Genomic DNA, 22,301 nt, shown 5'->3' on the forward strand with positions numbered 1-22,301 from the left:
CCTTAAAATGGAACTAGGATACTAAAATAATTATGAATAAATATATACTTTATGCCTTCTCATTTTAAAAAGCGTATAAAAAAGAAAAATCACTAAATAAGTAAATTGCAGCACTCTTAACCCAAAGGCTGCATCAGCAAAAGCTTTCTAGTCATTCTTTTCAAGAGCTGAGACTCTCTGAACAGAGGGATCAGATGGATGGATTCCTTCCAGATCTTCTATTTCAACTGAACACAGATGAACTTTTTTGTTGTTGTCCTATACATCTTAATACAGGAGTCAGCCTGTGGCATGCATGCCACTAGTAGTGACACAGGCAGCTTCTGTATGCGGCAGGTAAGGCAGCTTCTGTATGCGGCATGCGGCAGGTAAGGGAGAGGGCAGGCAGGGCAGCAGCAGATAAGGTAGGAAACAGCGCAGCAGACTGGGCAGGGAGCACAGGGCAAAAAGCAGAACAGCAAGATTGGGCAAGGCAAAGGGATCAGGACTAATATTTGGGAAGGGTGCAGGGCCTATTTGTGGCATACCTGCTAAAAATGTTGCCCCCTAGTGCCTAAGTGGTCATCATTTCAATAAACCTATGATTCTCAACATGCCCTATATGGCATTCCATGTACAGGCATAGCCTTTTGGTCTCACCAATGCATGTACAGAATGAAGTACTCACGATACAAGACATGACCTTATAATCTACCTTTTTGCTATCTCCATCCTCAGTTTAGCCTTCAGCATAATTTACAGCAGTACCCTGGGAAATTTTGGCTATAAATCCTTCCAATTTTATACTGGAAAGTACCAGTGTCCAGCTATGCCAGTTTTGTGTCATTTAAATACCCTTCAGCTAGGAAATTCCCAGCTGCCTCAAAGACAGTTCTCTTTTCTTCAAGCTGCTGAAACACAAGAAGATAACTTATAAATTGAGACTAATTAAGGGTCCCAGGAGCCAGATATATGTCTAGACTCTTCTGAACAGTTGTAGCTCCTCCTGATATGTGACTAGTCTTCTTTTTCTTAGTCATTTTCTAGAAACCCGAGCCTTTAAGTATCATCTTTTAGAAACAAGATGTGTTGTGCAATAAAACAAAAATTACTGTAATTCACTGGGATTCTAAAGTACAAGAGAAAAATGGAGAAAAACAGCAATACTGAAAGAAAAGGAGGAAAAAAAGATCAACAGAAACATGCATTAAGAAACAACCTGCATTAGAGAAACTAGAGCAGAAAAATCCCCTGCAAGTGCAGAATTCAAAGTTTTTTTTCATTCTACTTCTTATCTAACATGAACAACAGTAATACCCAGGCAGAACTCCAGGATGGTGAAGTGAGGATGGCAAGAAAGATGTCCTTAGTTTAGATCAGAGGTTCCCAACCTCAGGTCGCAACCCAAATGAGGGTCGTGGGGGCAATGCCGGCAGTGCCACACATAAAGGATAAGCCGTGCCACGTGCCAGGGGTTCCCTCACCACCGGGCTGCTGCTGCTGCTCCACTTTGCTCCCAGCAGCGGGCCGCAGAAAAAAAAGGTTGGGAACCACTGGTTTAAATCAATGGGTCTCAACCATTTCAGACCTGAGAAACCCCTTGTTAGACTCAAGACACACTTCAAAAAATTCCAGCTTAGTTTTTACTTTTTTGACTACAGAAAAATAATAGAACAAATTTTTGTTGCAAGGAACTCAGAAAGACCACAAAAGTTGGGTTTCTTAACACTATGATTTCCTATTTGAAATCTCCTGGTTTAGTTTGTTTATTATGTTTGAACACCTAACAGTGAATGGCACCCTTGAAAGATCTCAAGGGACCCCAAAGTGCCACAGTACCCTGGCTGAACCCCAAGATGCTGTAGCACCATTTACAGAGGCTACTTATACACAGAACAAGTAAATGTTCTATTTAATTTTATAAAAGCTAATTAAAACGCCTTTTTTTTTTTTTTCAAACTTACCTAAATGTAGCAGTGTAAACTGTGCTGCCAATTCTTTTGCATCTTCTAGTGTTGTGCAAAGTTTGTCTGGCATGAAATAACTCTGGGAACCATTTGCAATGCTAGGCATCACTATCTTGTAAACCAAGAGTATTTTTCCATCCTGACTTGTTGTTGAATACAAGTAGTATTCTGGAGGCACCCAGTTATTCTTGTTGCAGTAATAATCTAAATGCATTACTGCAGAATTGAAGTGGTTGGCTTTTAAAGAATACATGCTAATTGGAGTAAGCTTTGTTCCAGGGAAAAATGGATAAGTACACCTTTCAAGTTCAGGGGTGGTTGGACTGTGCTGACCATTAAGGCGAATGGTAAGACTTGCTGGTTTTCCTAAAGATTTTTGATGTCCATCTTCTTTGTTAGCAAACACTAGGAGAGTCTCAGAGTTTGGACTAATCTGACCATTAAGATGTTGTCTCCAAGTGCCTTCCTTGTTGACTGGTTTTGCCAGTGTTACTTCAATACTAGCTCCATCAATACATTTTCCATTCATTACAGACATAGCAGCAACTGCATCCTCTCGGTTGAAGAAGTGAACAAAAGCATAGTCTCTCAGTTTCTTTACACGTTCAACTGCTCCTGGCTTGAATTTGTTAAATTCTGCTTTAATTGTATCCTCCGTAGTAGAGATCATTAAGTTTCTTACATACAACACTTTAACTTTCTGCATCGTTTCTTCATCAACTTCTTTCTCTGGGTCTGCCCAGTCTACTTGAATAGTATGGCCCCATAGCTGAAATGTCCCTATGGTAAAAAAAGATTACACTTAAAAGAAAGACAATACAATTTACATTAACAATTCCTCAAAAAAGCTAAATACTAAATAATGCAGTGTTATTTATTATAAATGTGAACGTTAAATGTTTATATGCAATCATTTACCTGACTAAATAAATTGGGTATTACTTAAAATTATTTAAAAGGTCAATAAAAATAAAACCTTTGCAAAAAAAACAAGTAATCTGAACTCGGTTTGCTTTTATTAATCACGACAACATGTGCCAGTTTTGTTAAAGATGACTGATTTAATGAAATGTGTGTGGTTCTATTGCAAAGAATCATAAAATTTGATAGTGGTTATATAATGTATTTCACACCACGCTGATACCTGAAAAAAACAGTAATGAATGTGTCAATTAGGATTAGTGTGAATTCTATTTAATTCAATGAAATGGGTAACACTATGTTAAGGAAATAAACATCTTGAGTATCAGACTTTTTTGTATATTTGAAATGTGGCTGCTTTATTTCTTTTAAAAAAAGATTATTCAGATTTTTTTAAAAATGTTACTTCTTGTCTGTGCCTGACAGAAGGCTTTGGGTGAAATCCTAGTTCCTATGAATTTGAGTTTTGTTACTGATTGCAATGGAGGCATGATTTCACACCCTGCTTTTGTGGTGTTATCTTTCTTTTGCTTGTTTTGCTTCTGCAGCTGTGCCATCTTCCTCTTCCTTCTTATTGCCTTTTACTTCTACTCACTCCTTTCCTCTCTCCCTAACCCCAGCTTCTGCTAATTCCTTTCTTATCTACGTTCATCCTTTTCTTCCCTTCCTTTTTCTCAGCCTTATTAACAGCTTCAAATCAAGAAAAAAAATCCCTATTCAGATCACACATCTACCTCTGACTTGCATCAAATAAAGAAGGTAATGGATTAAAAAAAATCCTTATTAAAAACCACTCCAGTGAACTTAAGCTAAAATTAGCTAATGCTTTCTCTTTTATTTTTTTTCTAAATATAGGTCCATATCTTTTGAACCATTATTCTACTCAAAGAAACAAAGAGAGCATTATTATTTGCTCTTTGAAAATATTAATATGCAGGAAACTGGTACGCAAGGGAAAGCTGGGTGCTTGCATGTACAAATATGCATTTGGATGCAAATTGAACTGTTACATGCCCAGTTAATTGTCTTTGTACAAGCATATATACAGTCACACATTTTCAGCACAGCTTAGAATACGTTTTGAAAATATATTTTAAAATTTCTTGAAACATACTCATTCCTCATACAGCAAAAATTCATTGTCCTCTTTGGATCCATGACAAAAGTGGGACAATTTAATATTTCTCACAATACTATGAAGCACAAAATCTTTTCTGTAAAAATCACAGATCTAAGATTGGAGACATGAATGCATATTTGATTTTAAAGTTTCACATATAATAATAAAATTGGAGTTTTACCTGGGATTAATCTCCTTCTAGCCATAGCAGCAGCTCTGTGAGACTCGTATTCTACAAAGGCAAAGCCACGGTTTTTAGTTTTGTCAGTGGCACTTGGATAAACAATAACATCCACCACACCTTCTGTAACTTTCTTCATTTCATCCAAGATTTCTTCTTTCTTTTTTTCTTTCGGAATGCCTCCAATAAATAATCTGCAGTTGTCCAAGCTTACGCAGACACCAATAAATTTCCCTGGACGAATTTCATAATTATTAAGAATCCTGATGGCTAGTTGTGCTTCTTCTTTAGTCGTATACATCACAAAAGCATATCCTCGATTCTCACCACTAAACTCCATCATCAGTCTGAATTCATAAATCTTTCCAGCTCTCTCAAAAACAGGGACTAATTCATCTTCATACATATCACGAGGAATCTTTCCCACAAAAACTTCACAACCCCGGGGTGGGGGAGGACCTTCCCAACCTTAAAATAAATTTTCCATCAATGCATTAATGAACTTTCATGCAATCTTTTTTCAGAATTTGTAAAAAAAAAAAAAAAAAAAAAAAAAAAAAAAATCAAACAAGAATTCTCATATAATAATAATGTACAGGATGCATCGACTTACCTATTAAGTCTTCTTATTTTCAAACTTTGAAAATAAGAGAAGACTCTTATTATCCCAATTTTATCTTAAAAAAGACAAATATGAACTCACCTATGCCCATAATTGCCATAAATTAAACTTAAAAGCAATTTTACTACAATTCAGAGGATAATTCTAAAAAGAAGTATTTCAAAGCTAAATTACAGTCATTATGCTTTGTGTAAAAGAAGTTCATTTTTAAGCTATGATCTACTGTAACTATACATCTCAGAACACAAAAAAAGAGACAGCAGAAAGCAATCCAAACCTTTGTCAGATGACAGCTTAGATAAAGCTGTCAAATACTTCCAGATATATCCTACCAGAAGATACAGAAATTAACCGTCTCTTTTGCTATGTTTACTTTGTTTGTTTAGTGTCTATTTCAGAAATAAAACATTTTCAGTTTCTCTTGCATTAGTTATGTATACATTCAGATATTTAAAACTTACAGAATCACTAGGAAATTCTTTTTTCTTCTTTTTTTGCCTAACGAAGCCATAGTAAACTCAAAGATCTAGGTCAGGAACCTGAAGAAATTGAAACATTGCATGCAAAGAGCCTGACAGAAACATGTCTGAGATGCTACTTCTGCATAACAATGCTCACCCATACACCAGCTTGCACACCCACAGAGTCAATAGAGTCAATCTCCTTGTTTGAATGGACTATGCTGCCCATGTGTTGGTTCCTTCACATGGCCTAGAAGATGAAGGATGGATTATGAGGGCAATATTTTCAGGATAACAGCAAAGGGCTGGACACTGTGCGACAAGGATGCACAAAAACAAGGACTTCTGCTTTGTTGCGCTACGTGTCCTTGTTCACAGACGGAATAAGGCCACTGATGGAGAAAGATATGCCACTGAAAAATAGCTGTGTATTCAGCAATGATGTACAAATTTTCCATGCAAGTTTAATTTTTTTTCAGTAATATATGGCTGAGGAAAAAAATGGGAGTCATTACTTTTTGATTGATCCTTGTAGATAACAAGGCACATATGTACTTACACTCCCTATTAAAACTACCAAGGAGCAGATTTCCCATTTCTTGAAGCCTTCACTTTTCTGAAGACAAACAGTACCAAAACAATTTGTCTGGCTTAATACAGCAGTAATTTAGTGGAATGGACATACCAAGGAGTATATTAGATGACCTAGTGGTCTAGCTTTGAACCCCATGAATCTATGAGGTATTCTATTATCTTAAAACACAATTATCCAAAACCAATTATTATTTGGGTTCTCTGGTACATGATGCACCAAAATACTTATGTTCTGAAAACAGAACTTAGAGACATTTCCAAAAATATTTATCTGTACTGAAAGGAGATAAAAGGAATCAAGATAAAATAGAACCTCTTCCACAGAATCGTGTCGAATTAACTACTCCTCCTGCATCTCCATCTCAGTTCACACTTGATTATTCAAACTGAATTAACATATGCAGCCATTCGTTTCATTTTTATCCCTTTATTACTTCTAAATTCTCAATCTTACACAAGACCATTATTCATACTTTTTACTTGGCTGCTTAACTACAATTATTCGTTAGACAGTTCTGTCCACAATTGCATAGAAACTAAAAGAATCTGCATGGTTCTCTTTCTGAATATACTCTAAAAAAAAATGGCTGATACTGGATATGTTTAGCTAGTTTACCCTTCTTCAGAGATAGTAGAAAATGCTGCTGCTCCATTTGTTTGTTTTCAAAAAAATAAAGCTACAAAATCTACCAAAATGTATTGCTCGTTTTGCTTTTTCAAAACGAGTAAAACAACCTAATGGCATATTTCAAAACATTCCATACTGTACAGAAAATTCAGGTTATCCCACATCTCCCACAGAATTATTTGTGCATCCTAAAATTCCTTGACATTGACACCTGAGATTACCAGATACTCAGTGTTAATGCATTTTACATTTGACTCTTTTAATGGCTGCAATTTTAGAGCTGTTGTTGGTGCCAAAGGGCTAAAGCTGCATTTAAAAAGGTTTCATGTGAGCAAAGCCAAAACTACACTGCTAGCAGCATCTATGGGCACTTTCACTGGTCAGCCTAGTATTACACAACAACTAGGAACTATAGTAAAATATATACTATATTCAGAGTCTGAAAGAATAGATCACTGTGTCAAATGCAATTCAGTTACGTTGTTCCCTTCTGTTTGTATATCATGGTACTGACATTGTTTTGATGAATGTATTTCCACTATGGCTGAACATACAAACTCTTTTCTTTTTTTAAAGCCAAATTTGCATTACATCCATTTTTGTAAGTATATTTTTCAACACATGCAAGTTATGTCCTATTTCTTTGACCGGGTGAATTATACTTACTCTACTTAAGAATATAATTTAAGTTTGTTTCTAAAATGAGTCGCTGAGGGCTGAACAAAGACTTTAACTGCTCTTTGTCCTATCTGTATGTTTGTTATTCTAAATGTGTATGAACTAATTTTGCAACAGTATTTATTTTGGTTTGTAGGTATTACAAAGTGAGAAATTCAGTTTTGCTACGCTTTAAAAACAAGGCCAGATACAAAACAAAAAAAAGAAAAAATCCAACCAAGAAAATGTTCACGAAAGAGCTCAGGAAATTAAATACTACTGCCACTACATCCTACATTAAAATGCATATAATTGATGCATGACTCGATCTTATGCCATTCAAAAAAATGTAATTCTCTGCTATCAAATAAAATGAAAACCATTATCAGGCACAAAAAATAAGCTGTTTTGACAGTTTGTCTTCATTGCCATATTAGCTAACCCAAATCCAGAATACCTACAAAAAGCTTCTAGCCTATGCTGTGAAGATAAGCCAAAGCCAAGCCTTCTATGCATAAATGCGTTTCCATTACTCCCTTAATTTTATTAATAGCATTTAGATTTTAGTCTTTCGATTTTTATTATTCTAGAAATTCTATTTGTCCCAATGAGAAATTCTGCATTCTTCTTAGGTGATAGGGAAATATAACACACAACTTTCATTGTGACTTAAAAATAATCAAATTTGAGGCAAATCAGTAAAAAAACTAGTTATACTGGTTTAAAAAAATGAAATGTTATAATGCCTACCAGAATTCCTTGTTTTTTTGCAATAGCTCTATGCAAAAAAACCCAAAACAAAACAAAAAAACAACAGCCAAATTATACAATATTAGTAAAGTAATTATTGGATCCAAAAAAGCAGCTGTGAAGTTAGGAAGTTAATAAGGAACTTAGGAAAACATGCACAAGTTAAGGTCGTTTTCCTTAATGTTCTCTCAGTCACATTGCAAATATGGAGTATTTTCAAACTGCCATTTTGTCTGTTATATGTCAACTTTAAAAACTTTAACAAATTTAACTCACAGCAGAATTTGTCCTGACATTCATATACTCACCTGGTGGAGGACCACCAAATTTTCTTTGTCCATTTTCCTGAACCATGCTGTAGCCAGTCTTTTCCATTAAAGCCAGCAAAGCAGCTTCATTCTGAGTACCAATACGGATTTTACCACATCCATTAACTGTATCTGTATTTTCTTCATGCATATCTGCAGTGTCTTCAACCAAACATTAAAATATCATTCCACATTCACAGAATTTCAAAATTATGCATCCAAAATAGCAACCAAAATTTTGCTAGGAATAATTCTATATTAGTTTAGTTTCTATCTCATGGAAGAGCCCAGGCCTGTAGTTATTGCTGTCCGTGTATTAACTCCCAATCTTAGTCCCACATTTATCAAATCAGAACTATGCATCAAAATTAAAATACACTCAGCAGCTATTAATTATAGCTTTTCAAGCTCAGAATTTGTCTTATTATGGATTAATGTTCAACGAACATTAGCCCAATTTCCATGCAAAATTTCCATTTGAGTGTAAGAGTAGCTCCAGTCATAAATCCTTAGACATCTAAGGAACAAGGACTATTGTCTGAGATTTTAACCTGTCCAATTTATCCTATCAAGTGTTGCTTTGAAAGCAATTTTAAAACAAAAATATGTAATTAGACCATTCAGAAATTCCTACTGTAACCACTTAAGAAGTGTGATAGCAAAATCAGTGTTATGATGTGCTAAAACTGATGTGCTAAAATTAAGCAGTATTGAGAGACAAAATAATAGGGGCTTCTTAATTTCACATGGATGCCAGGAGAATTGGAAGACATAAAGGAACAAGCCTCATTATCATGCCTGCTACACCCTCACCCAAGATTATCTACTAAGTAATAATCCTCCTGGTGCTGATGATGACCTAAGGGCAGTTCAAAATAAAAAAACAAATCCTGTTTCACCTATTAGGCAGCTAAGTGGACTTTGACATCTAGGATCATCCTATTCTATCCTGTTCACATCCCTGAAAAAACCCTACTTTTATAACACACTATCACCCTAGCCTTAAAACTAAGTTACAGAAAACTTAAAGAAGGAAAAGTCATCCACCGTTTGCATTAACTGTTTTTCAAGGACTCAAGAGAAGAGAAAATAAGTTAGCTAACAGGCGGAATAGGATCCGACCAAAAGTCTTAAGTAGAAACCGGGGTTCAAGTTTGCCAGGTCTTAGAATAAGTCTGGGTAACAATACACGTGGTGCTTCTCTTCCTCCAGCAGCAATGTTGCAAACAGGAGCCAGCAACAGAAACAAAAATTGCATTTTCTATTTTTGCAGATTTTTTCTCCTTTTTTACATGTCCGTCTTCAAGGAAGCAGGATGTAACTCTAGCTGTAATCAACACTAGCCCATCTAAACTAATGTTTTCTCCTTTCTCCAAAGAGAAAAGTATCACTTAAAACATTGTGGACACAGAAAGACTTCCTTTTACCACTAAAGTAAAAGGGAAACTGGGTATCATTAAAAATGAATTTTTAATCAATACTTAGTATTTCAAACGTTACCTGTTCCTTTCTTGCTTTTTTTTTTCTAGTTTTATTAGAAATCAAATATAACAATGATTCTTTACTATGGGGCTAAACAGGCCTGAGTTTTATTGCTTGAAACCCCAACTCCTGCTTAACCGTGTAATGTTGTGTAATGAGTATTGTAAATACTCTGATTCTCTAAGCCCATTGATTCCCTTAACACAATTTAGCAAATCAGGCAGGAGCAAGATTTTTGGAGCAAGGCTATAGAACAAGTGGTCATGGTTCATCTGCCAGCCAAAAGACTGACAAACTAGATATCTTGTATTCTGAGAATATCAACAGAAACTGAATTTTCCCCTTTCTACTACATCATAATTCCTCCCCTTTCTTCTACTGCGTAATTCCTCCCCCTTCTTACATGTTTTCTCAGAAATGGAAAAGTAACCACCACTCTTAACCTAGTCAATTTAAAATTTAAAGGACTGTTTGACAGAATAAGCATCTAATATCTCCTCATGGCAGAGACCTGATAAGTTTTTATAATGCTTGTTTTGAATAACCACTCTATTTCAAAATGGTTTACACTTTGTTTTGCTTCTTCCTTTCATGTATCCTAATTAACAGATTTCCAAGCCTTGGTATGGATTATCTACTGTGTTTTCCATGGGACTAGTAGGCCAACTATACTCAAACAACAAGCCTTGTTTAATAGTGTACAGTGACAGGATTTTGTTAATATCTCTGCCTTTCTGGGACCTCTTATTCCACCGAAATTGCCACAACAGGACCATTATCTCTTATAACAGTATGATGGAATACAATCAACCTTGTATATTTCCTTAATCAAAAGTTTATGATACTGTAGTTACCTATAATAGCAGGAGACTGGATATGAACAAGGGGGATCCTTTCACTTGTACAAAATCCTTTTTTTTTTTTTTTAAATGGAGAACTCAAAATAAGAGCATTATTTCTGTTGGAATGAGTACACCTTTTTACCCAAAACCCAACACACAGTTTATTAATTGCTTGACCAAAAAGCATGGGCAGAAAGTTTAAGAAAATATGAATAATATACATAACATACTCCATGTTACATAGATCACAACCAAAATAGCTTAACACAAACCATAGGTAACATTTTTTATTACTGTTCATCCATCCCTCCCCATTCCATTGCAGTATGATCATCAAGAGGACAGGAAACGAAACCATTCAGGGTCAGACTGATCGCTATATTTGGGATTAGGATGGATTTTTATGGCATGATCAGATTGGTATAGTCTGTCGAGGTTTTTACTTTCCTCTGTAACAAGGGGTATGCATGGCCCTCTACCTAGGACCATCTCAGTGTATATTAACTACCTTTTGTAGAACCATGGCTGCTGCAGTCATAGAAAATTAATGATGGAAGGGACCTCAAGAGGTCATCTAGTCCAATCCCCTGCTCAAGGTCCCCCTGCTTTACCTGTGGCAGATTAAGGTGTTACAGCCTGTGTTGTGTCAGAGTTGCCAGTGGTTTTCCAAAAAGTTTAGATTGTGGAGTCACATGGGATGGTTTGGGTAGAGATGATCCTGTCTCAGGCAGGGGGTTGGACTCGATGACCTCTGGAGGTCCCCTCCAGCCCGACTTCTCTACCACTCTATGACTATGAAAGCAGATCAGTGTTGGCAATTACGGGCCAGCAACGACGGTCATGATGGCAGCAGGACCTCCACGCAGCACCAGTGACCATTTCTTCTCTAGGAATGAGTTATATTCAATGTTGCCAGGTCTATGATAATTAATCATATTTGTATGATAAGTTTCAACCCTTGTAAGTTGTATGATCAATAACAGTAAGTATTCAAAATGTACAATAATCTGAGGCAGCCTACTTGCCTCCAAAAAAAGAAATGGTTTCAACTTTGATGACCTACAGCTTTTATAAACATACATTTTTATCCAGGGATGAGCCGGAGAAGACTCGATTAATTGAATGTGCCCTGCCTGCAAGCTGACGCGCACTGTGCCACAGCGCATGCAGTTGTATAATGGCGAAATCCGTATCAGCGTGCAGAAAATGGCAGCAGTCCACATCTGAAATAAAATGCCTCCAATGTATTTTAGTTCAAAAGCGCACCACCACCATTTCCTCAGCGCCGATGCACATTTTGACACTTTATTTTTTTTTTAAAGAAAAATTTCATGTTCCAAGCCAAATCAAGTCCAAATCTGAGTCAGTCCAGAACCATAAGTGGCCCAACAACCGGCAAACATCTGAAGCCCCTGGTGGGGTTGGAGGATACTTTCAGTCTTTTAGCAGGCATCCTATGTGCAGGCCCAAGCCCAGAGGCTTGGGTTTGGATGCCCCCAACTTTCACCTGCCCTCAGTCATACCGCTGCAGAAGCAAACTCAGGAGCCTCTCATTTCCATAAAGTAGGCTTTAAGCCCAAACACCTCAGCAGGTACTAAACCAGGCCAGAAGAGCAGTTATACCCACGAACGTTTAAGAAAAACTGCTTCATGGACCCAGACACATGGCGTTTCCCGTCACTGCATGCACTGCCGTGCTGGGTGCTTTTCAAAGCCCCTGCTGCTGCAGCATGTGCGTGTGTACAGATGTCCCCAGCTTTCACTCACCCTCTTGACTTACAGTGAGCAATATCAAATAAATAATCAGACGACTTATCTGTGTATGCATTTGCACATTTTTCTTAGTGTATGATAACTTTTCAGCAAATATGAACGTTGAGCTCCCAATACCATCATTTCATCTTTAAGACCTGGCACCACTAGTTACATTTACCGTGCTTCCCAGCCACCAAATTAGGGCTGCGGAGAAGAAACAGCGGCCTGACTCCCCAGCAAATGCGTGCGTCTCAAGGCCCACGGGGCAGGTAAGAGACACACTAATGGGCCCACGGCTGGCTCCAGGCAGGAGAGGAGTCGACTGGGACCTGCGGGGAAGAGAGAGAGAAAGGAGGGGAGGTCACTTCAGTGCGGCGCAGAGGGAAGGGCCAGCTGGGCCACGGGCAGCGGCGCCCGCCGGCTTCAAACGGCCCGGCGGTTGCCCTGGGACCGTTGCACGAGCCGTTTAACGGCTGCTCTCCCCGCGCTCCAGGGGCAGCGGTCGGGGGCCGAGGGGCAGGCAAGGACGCTCGGGCGGGACACGCCGCCGCACCACGCCGCGCCGCGCCTCACCCGCCGCCGTCCCCGGGCCCCGCACGTGGCACTGGCGCTGCTGGCGGGCCGCCGCCACTGGCTCTGTAGCCCGCCAGGGAGAGGGAGGGCACTGATAACGTCGACGACCAATCAGAGCGCGGACGTTGGCGGAGGGGGCGGGGCCAACTGGCGGTCAGGGGCGGGACGAGGCAATTGGGGGAGGCGCTGCCACGTGCGGGCGCGACTTGTTGACGCCTCCCGCTTCGCCTTGGAAAAGCGGCTCCTGTTGCACGACCTGGGCGCTGCGGGGCACTCTCGCGGCTCACGTCAGCAACGAGCAATGGGCCGGGGCTGCCCGGAAGGGGCCGCAGCACCCTGAGTGCCTGTGGGCGGCGCCACACAGGGTTAGCGGGGCTAGGGGCGCGCACGAAGCTGGGAGTAGCGCAGAGGTTTCAAACAGGAATCGAGAGTTAAAGCCCGCGGCCCTGTGAGAGGCTTTTTGGAGGTCTTGGCCACCGAAGAACTGGCCCTAGCAGGCCGGAAAACAAATGCAGATGAAGAGACAGGGAGCTCTGGTCTCACGAGCGCTGCCTTCAGACATGCCTTGAGTCTCAAAATGTTGAGAATAGCTGCCATAGGTGCTGGGGTTGAGGAGCTGGCGTGGGGAATCCACCCCCGTGGCTTTTCTTCCTGGTTTTAAATTCATGCCAGGCAGCCCAGCGTTTATTTTACAGCACCTCCGCCATTCCAATGAGTTCACCCCTCTCCCCCAACCGTACACGCATTGCCCAGTTATTCATGAAATGTGGTCTGCACCGCACATCTTACATCCGCTTTGATTGAAACTGATGTGGTCGATGATCATCACTTCTTAGGCTGAATTTCTCAGTTCAGGTGCCCAGGCGTGAGACCTCCAGAAGAGGGAACTGGTGTATATAACGTCCAGACATAAAACATAGGCCATGTTAGCTCAGTCTCAATTGCTAACTGATAGGAAGTTCTGTATGCCATGGTTGCCCTTGCTATTTTATGGTATGCTAGGTTTATTGCTTTCTAATTAGAAAAAAAAAAAGCTTCCTTTGGGTTTTGTAGATGTGATGTCTTGTTGACAGGTGTTGGGTTGTACCACACATTTCTGGAATATTCCTGTCTGCTGCTTGTAGCATACAGGACTTGGATTGCTTTTCTTTAAACAGTAAAGCAATGCCACACATATCTTGAAATCTACAGCTACAAGATAGAGTCAACGAATCATACAAATCTGTTGTGAGATTTTGTTTTAAAGACAGCTTGAGTTAAAGGATCAAACAGGTCACAACAGTGTTCTAAAAATGTATAACTATTTCATGGTGAATATCTGCATCAGAACTAAACAGAATCCTCAACCAAACAGCTTACTCAGCCATATTTTTATTAATCAGTTTTAAAGTTCATTAGTTCAAATTCTTGATACAGTTGTGTACTTTTATGAAATAAACCCAATTCTCATCATCTGCCATTCCTTCCCCACCCGCTCCTCTTTAACATTCTCACTTTCTCCTTCCTTTGTTTCTATTCCTTCTTTTTCCTACTTGTTAGGCCTTTCAGAGAGATGCTGCAGTTCTCCCTCCTCTCACTGGTCAGTGGCCAACCTTCAAACAACAAACTGTAGTAGCAGAAAGGTAGTTGAACTTCTGTGTCCATCTCTAGGGGAGTCTACCAGGTAGGACAGCTGTTTGTACATACATACCTGTGCACTAGAAACAAGAACAAAATCACACTAAAGCCATTTTTTAACTCCACTAGTTTTGATGGAGGATTACTTGGTGGATGAATAAAGAAAGCTCCAGTTAAGAAAAACAGCCTTATTTGGTAAAGTGCATAACCCTTTGGCTTTAAGTGCTTTGCCCAATAAGGACTTTAGTGCAGTTGTTTGAATGCTTAGGCTTGATGAGCTTAGACATGTGCAAAGAGGCCATTTTATGAAGGAGTCATTTGCTCTCTGCAAAATGTATTTAGTACAGAGATTAGCTAGAAATGTTATTGAAATAATCTGTAAATGAATGGCATATCTGCAGGTCAGTAACTCTCACTGATACTAGCAGGCCCTAAATTAGTTACCAACAGATCTGTCACGTTTGTTTAATTACTTTCACTGATCTAAGGTGTGTGCAATATAGGTAGACTATTGCAGGTACTTGAGATCTTACCCCATGTATTTTACTTCATTGTATCAATAAGACAGTGGCTTTTCTTTTCCTTGCAGTAGAGTCCAGGGCATATGATTCTCCAGTGAATATGTAAGAAGCAAGGTAAAAGATACTGGGTCACCTACATGTAAAATCAGCCACTGCACATGAAAGCATACATATAGTCATTCCCAGTATCTTTTACCTTGCTTCTCACATATCCGCATCACACAAAAAAGTGCAATTAGGCTAATGCAAAGTAAAATAGACTACTGTGCATTAAGCATCACTTTAAAACTGTGCGCATTAGGCAGCCTAATGCGTGTTTCTTTAGTACCTCACATTGGAAGTACTAAAGATGTGTACATGTGCCCACTGCCAAACAAACTTTGCTTCTTTTTTTCTTTGTCAGTTATTTTTACTAACTATAACAAAGGTCCTCAGCATTTTTTAACATCCATTCTGTACTATTGGAATGTCAGCAAGTCTCAACATATATTTTCCTAGAGTAGACTGTTAGTACAATTGTAATGCACTTTAATAAAAACATACATATTTTCCAGTAAATTTTAATATGGCCTGAAGCTAAAAGAGAGGGTAAGGTAGCCTTTCTTCTCCCTGACACATCTGATATGAAGGTAGTGCAAATAGTTTAAAAGGAAGCAGACAGCCTTTGAAGTTTAGACAAAAGTCTACAGAAAACAGACATAATGTGATGGTGAATCTAATTATAGTAAGCTGTCTAAAAAGAAACTTAATTTCAGTCAATCAATACGTTTGATTTAGGTTCCATTTAACAAGTAGGTACAAATGTCTTGTTAGTGGAATCCTCTTAAGGAAGGCAGTAATACTGCCTCTAGGGTCTTTCTTACAGCATGCCTTTACTTTTGTTCAGTTTTCTTCTTTAAAAGAGTAGTTTTTAATGATCAAGTATGGAAATCAGATATTATTAAAAGAGAAATTAGAAAAAAATATTTAAGGATTTATCTTTTAGTGTGATTGAGTACCTATTCACCAAGTTAGGGACATATATGCTAAGAATGGGAATGGGCTATTAATTGTAACCTATATATGTGAAGGAAATATGTAAATAGATCCTGGGGTAAATTCTGCACTCACTTATATGAGTGGAATTCAGAGTAACTTCACTAAGGGAAATGGAGTTACTTCAGATTTATGCTGATATAACTGAGTGCAGAATTTGATCCTGTAGCTTTACTTCAGGAAGAAGTGGGACTTTTAAAAAATCCATCTATAAGTTGTCAAAGATGTTATAAGTCTGACCGTGTTATTTTTCAACTGCAATATTCAGCTTCATCACTCTGATGTTCAGCCTCTTATCAGCATGCTGGACACTGCTGGCTTCTGTATTTATCTGGGATTTATGACACCTGTTAGATATTGCCACCTTGTCTACCTGCCTTAAACACCTCTTATCCCTATAGTCAAGCAATACCTTTGATCTATCAATAAAAGCAGTCACTGTTTTCTGAAAATGCAACTGACAGAAGCAAAGCAGCAGATTTAAACAACTGGAAAAAGTAAAAAAGAAAAGGGATGATGAAGAGAAAAGAAAATGAAAGCCAGAAAATAAGAGGGAAGAAGGACAGAAAGGAGGAAAATGAGCTAAAGAAATAAGGAAATAGGAATGCCTTTATTTAGCTACTTTCTGTGCATTTTTTGCTTCTTTATGGTTATAGAATGATTTTACTTCTTCTATTTATTTTTTAATATTAGACATTTTAAATGAAGTTCTAAATGGTTGATGTATGACATTTTCTCCATTTCTGTACAGTGGCTATTACACCTATTTGCCTACTTTTTAGTGCTTTGTGTGAGATTCCAAACTTAAAAGCCCTTGAAGTAAAAGTCTTTCCCCCACTACATATGTACAGCATAAACAACTTCAAAATACTCTTTCTTCTAATGTCCCACCAATGTATCTCAGAATTTGCTGTAGAGGTCACAGCTAAATAATATAAGGTAGTTAGGTCTCATTTACTATTTAGCTTTACCTTTCTGAGATTGTCAAAAAGGATTTCACTTAATGCTGTTGTGAACGTTTTGTAATGTGCTTACCAAAAACTATACAGAGGCCACCAACTCATTCAAATAAAAACAAACAGACTATAGTTTGGAATGACCAGGATCAGATCCTAGCTGACCTTGATTTAGCTAGAAGCTTGCTTCAGAGGCTAAATATCTGATATTGCATTGCCCACTGAGCATTCAGTCATTATGCAATAGAACATATTCAATTAGTTACTGGAAAATGGGATTTAACATTCCCTCCTCTTACACTGGAGTTTATTGCTGAAATACTTAAAATGTCTCAACAGGGAGTTGGAGAATAGTAAGCAGTGATACTGTTATCTTTTGGGGAAGTAAATAGAAAATCATCCTTAGGGTCCTAGTACTTGACTTAAATTTCAGGTAATTTAAATAGCTGTTAAATAGGTGTCGAGTCTGAAAGTCTTGAAAACCTTAAGGTTGATGATGTCAGCTATGGTTAGTTATAAAACTGGTGCCTCCTTGCCCAAGGCTTTTTATATCTCTGTGGTAGTTTGGAAGGCATAGTCCTAAATTCATGGATGGAAGTAAGAGTCTAAATCAGTGTAACTTGCACATTTTTCTTGTTCCTTAACTTGTCATACATAGTAATTGCTGTTCATAAAAAGCCTAATTATTCAATTAAAACTGGTGGTAAAGAGAATTATGAAGATGCACAACTGTAGGCAGCAGCAAAGAAGACAGAGTAAAGTAAAAGTAAGTTGTCCATATACCATAATGTCTGCTTTAGGTCTTCAAGAAGATATTACAGAAAATAGAGATCAAAGAAATCTAGAGAAACTTCAAAAAGTCCTGGACATTTCCCCTTCAAATTTTAATCATGTTAAATTTGCTGTTTCTAGAATCAAAAATTATTTCTTAATTAAATCAATTGCAATCATGGGCTTTTCTGTATAGGCAGGGGTAGACCATCAGGATGGGATTTTAATTATAAATGTTTTGCTGTGACACTAAAACTGTAATAGATATAATTTCCAAGATAGCCACTAGGTGGGGATATGCTATTTAAAAAGGAGACGTTTATAACATTTCGGAATTTTGATTTTAAGGAAACTGCAATATTTTTCTGTAGCCTTTGGAAAAACAATTCAAATAGCCAGTGCAAAATGTAGTCATAACCAATGATTTACGCAATGGTCTCTAAGGTTGACAGCCACAAGACACATTTTGAGAAGCTCCCTGATAAACTACAATGATTGCTGCTTTTAGTGTCAACAACAAGACTTTTCATGTGGACCAAAATACTGGTAACTTCAGCCAACATTAGTATGTGCAGGCAGATGCTTGTAACTTTGTGGTGTGGATTAATGTAAAAAAAGTTTACTTGATCAATCTTCGCATAGTTTCAGCTGGGGATGGATGAACTTAGTTTCTTCAGACCATTTTATTATTTGTTCAACAAGGATGGTTTTGTCATTCATGCGGTGCTTCACACAATGGGATGTAGATCCATAACTGATGCTCCCAGACAACAAGCACCATTCAAATTTATTATTTTTAGAAGTGGTAGTAGTAGTGGTAATATTATTATTATAGATTTGAATGTTTAAGTTGAATTGGAACAATACTGGGTTCAGATTCCATCTGAGAGAAAGTATTTAAAAAGGGGAGTAGAGGGGTGCATGCTGAAAGGGAGGTGAGAAGAGAGAGTAAGGACCAAAAATAAAAAACAGAAACAACAGAAAATACTGATGTTAAAAATTAGAACAGTCAGAGTTGGGAAAATACATTAGAACTACAAGTTAGGAAATAGAAAGGAGTTGGTGTGGGGAAGAAATTTAATTAAATGGAATTTCATTTTACAAGCATTATAAAATCACCAATATGAACCAGGCCACCTTTTCTGGGGCTCTTTGCTTCTAGTGAATGCTTCTTTTATAAAACACACTTTTTTTTTTCTTTTTGTACTTACATTTAATCAACCTTGACAAGAGGGAGAGAAAAAAAGAACATGGATTTAAATTACAGGAGAAAAGTGTCTACAAACTTAAACTCATTGACTTTTTAAAGAATCTAGAAATTGGGAATCTGCCCTGGATTTCTGGAATTTCACATTTAATACAGCATCTGTCCAGAATGCTTTGGTAATATTAAGAGTATTTTAGATGCCAGATGTGATTATTCTGGCAAAATACATGTTTTTGTAATTTGTCAGAACTTTTTCACAGCTTATTTTTATTACATGTATACAGAAAGCCAAATTTGTCAGTGGTGATATCCAGCTGTGTGCAACTCCACTGAAGTTGCGGCTTTAGCATAAGGGTGGCCAAACCAGGACTTTTGAGCCATTTGTAACTCCCAGAAAATTGAAATGCAGCTTCTGAAGAAAGAGAAGCTATGGGTAATATGCACTGACTGTTGACTTTGAGGCACACATATATCAAAAGTTGTGTGTTCTGCAACTCTTGGTCACCTCAAGATCTTGGTTTGTAGCAAGAAGAATTGGGAAGTTTGGCAACCTTTCTTTAGTCAATGTTGAATTGGCTTCAGAGGGTACATCCCCATAAGCAGGAACCCACTCTGGCACATGACAAGTTACCCTGGGGGGTAGGGGGTGCTAGCCAGTTTCACCTTGGGGAGAAGTTGGATAAGCGTTAGTCTGCTTTCCCACCTATACTTAGGTACCTATTGTGGGTACCTACGTTTGAAGAGTTGCTAATATGTCTACTCCTTATTAAAGGATAAAATCACGTTATATTGCTCCACAATAATTGTGTTTTAAAGATAAAATAAAAATCATCATTTACAGCTCCTTATCCAAGGAGCTTGGTAAACCAACATGCATTTCAGTACGACCAAAAGAATAGCCATGCATTTAAGAACAAAGATTGTAGCCAGATATGGCAGATGGAAGATGCTTTTCTGCAAAGAACTCTGAAAGACATTTGGGGTCATGGTGAGTAATCAGTTGAACAGGGTTTTTTGGCTGAACAGACTAACAAAAATATTAATGTATAAAAATGACTCAGTAAGAATGGAGAGGGCTACCACCTTTCTGTTTAGTGCTGGTTTAACTGCTACTGGAATACAATGTCCAGTTCTGATCTACACAATTCCAGAAGGCTGTTGAAGAATTGGAGAGGGGTTTCAGAGAAGAGTGGTGAGGGTAGTTAGAAGATAGGAAAACATGATTTATAGTGAAAAATTCAGAAAGTTCAGTTTGTTTAGTTGAACAAGAAGGTTGAGGGATGACTTGGTCACAGTCTATGAAGGCCAGACCCTCAAGGGCAAAGGGGAACAATAAAGGCACTTATGTGGCCAACTGATTAGAAATATGCACCTCTCTCTGGTCAGGAAGGCTCCTCCTGCCACTTGGGGTCAAGGGCTGTGAAATCTCCACTGGGTTTAGGTACCAGTGCCCTATCCATGAGAACAGAGGGAGAATCTGCCATGCTACAGAATAACCAAGATTAGAGCATGTGCTTGGGATGTTACAGACTGAGGTTTAAATCTACCGTGTACAAGACGCGTCTACACTTTCATCAATGCACTTTTGCTAGTGCGCATTAAGTTTATTGCCTCTTATAGGAGATACTATATTTTAACAGGTTGCCCTCCCCAGCAGCATTCTAGTGGCTTATGAGGGGCATCCTTGAAGTCCCTTAATACTTCACTTCTGTCTTTTGTCTTGTATCCTGCCTTTATTCTCCTGCTATGACTTGGTGTAAATATTGTTTAGATGTTCTTACAAGGGGAGATTGCCTATTGTACATTTATGTTGAGGTTCACAGCCTCCATGGGCTTTGCCCCCTGTCTTTCTCTAACTAGGCCTACCAGCCTAAACCCACCAGGTAGGGTTTGACTCTAAGGCTCTGGCTCCTTAATAATCTCTGGGCCTGTGGCCGTCCTTTTGCGCTCACTATGGCACCAGGCCTTCTGTCCCCCTGTCACACTGCGCCAAATTGTTGGGTCTTCTGCCTCTTCAGGCTTGACCCTTTCTTATAGTTCAGGCTACTAGCCAAGATCCACCCACTGGGACCCAGCTTCAAAGTCCTGCAGCCAGCTCTGGGCTATTGTCCCTATATGGCTACGCTTACTAGTGCACTGGGCCCTTTGGCCTTTTATGACTGCGCCCCAATGCACTAATGAGGCCTCCTCTTCCCCTTCAGCCTCAACCACAAACCACTGGTTTACCAGTCAGACAGAAACAGTAAGTCCATGGGCTATAACCACAAAAATAAAATTAAGTAAGGCAGTATGCCAGCTCATGTTTTTCCATGGCTCTGTGCTTCTGCTTCCTACCGTCTGCTACGCTCCTTCTTGTGGGGCTGCCGCAGCTTCTCTGGGAGTTGTCAGGAGTTCACCCCTTCTGCCGCCAAGCCCCTTTCCCAGTTCAGCCCAGGGTTTTTATAGTTCTGACCTGCCCCCTTCCGGTCACCTGACTAGCCAACAGACCTCATCTTTTAACCCCTACCCTGCCAGCAGGATGTGCCCGGAAATTTCTGGTCTTAAAGGGACTGGCCTGCTTTCTGGTAACAGGGCTAGGGTTCCGTGTTACATACATAAAGATGAATCAGGCTGCCCTAATGTGCAGTAGCAAAAGCGAATTAGACTAAGTGTACTGTGCATTAGTGTATTAGCATTGTTTTTGACATGATGCTGTAACACAGTAGAATAGGCTACTGCACGTTAAAGTACACAAGTAGACAGGCCCCCAGAGGAGTCCCTGGAACCTGCCTCTCCCAGACCTCAAGTGAATCCTCTAACAACCAAGCTACTGTTTTTTTGATGTGGTGAACTGCTTTCTCTCTCCCATCAGAGCTGCTTCACTTTGTATTAAAAAAATCAAATATTTATTGGAGTAGGGATTTTAACCACTGTCTCCCATAAAACAGGTAATTTATTTACACTCATGTAGAGAGTCAGTCTCCGTCTCTGTCTGGGAGGAAACAGACATTCCCTGATGTCTCATTTGTGCTGCCATAACATTTTTATGGCCACACAAATAGTGAGAAATAGACATCCCTACCCATTATTATGCCACAGCAGAGGAAAATCAGTGGTGCAACAAAAGGTAGTAATAGACTCTACTGTTTTATTGTGGCAGACATCTCTTAGCTCTGTAGTGGAAGAGTATGGACAGCCCGAGCTTATCACACTTTCCAGCCAACCTGGGCAGGTGCTCTGAGGGTTTGAACGCCCCTCGAGCCTTCAGAGCACCTGCCTGGCTTTCTCTGCTTAAAGAGAGGCACCCCAGGAAATCTTAGGGCAATTCTCCATAAGCAGGGAAGTTGGGGTTTAGACAAGGGTTTGAATGCAAGG

General features: G+C 38.9%; 1 protein-coding gene across 2 annotated transcripts in view; it reads right to left on the reverse strand.

The window, feature by feature from the left end:
• RBM46 (RNA binding motif protein 46) overlaps positions 1 to 12,966 on the reverse strand; it is a 35,187-nt gene extending 22,221 nt beyond the window's left edge. The window contains exons 1-6 of one of the 2 annotated variants that reach the window (XM_019481469.2): positions 12,841 to 12,966; positions 12,446 to 12,596; positions 11,124 to 11,430; positions 8,189 to 8,350; positions 4,169 to 4,636; positions 1,944 to 2,726 (exon numbers count right to left, since the gene is read on the reverse strand). In XM_019481469.2, coding sequence (XP_019337014.1) covers positions 1,944 to 2,726; positions 4,169 to 4,636; positions 8,189 to 8,339 — 1,402 coding nt within the window. In that variant the 5' untranslated portion in view covers positions 8,340 to 8,350; positions 11,124 to 11,430; positions 12,446 to 12,596; positions 12,841 to 12,966. The remainder of the gene's footprint in view (positions 1 to 1,943; positions 2,727 to 4,168; positions 4,637 to 8,188; positions 8,351 to 11,123; positions 11,431 to 12,445; positions 12,597 to 12,840) is intronic. The other variant, XM_006264068.4, reaches the window with a different exon arrangement.
• Between the last annotated feature and the right edge of the window lie 9,335 nt (positions 12,967 to 22,301).

This window comes from Alligator mississippiensis, chromosome 2, assembly GCF_030867095.1.
Source record: "Alligator mississippiensis isolate rAllMis1 chromosome 2, rAllMis1, whole genome shotgun sequence".
In the NCBI taxonomy this organism is placed as follows: domain Eukaryota; kingdom Metazoa; phylum Chordata; order Crocodylia; family Alligatoridae; genus Alligator; species Alligator mississippiensis.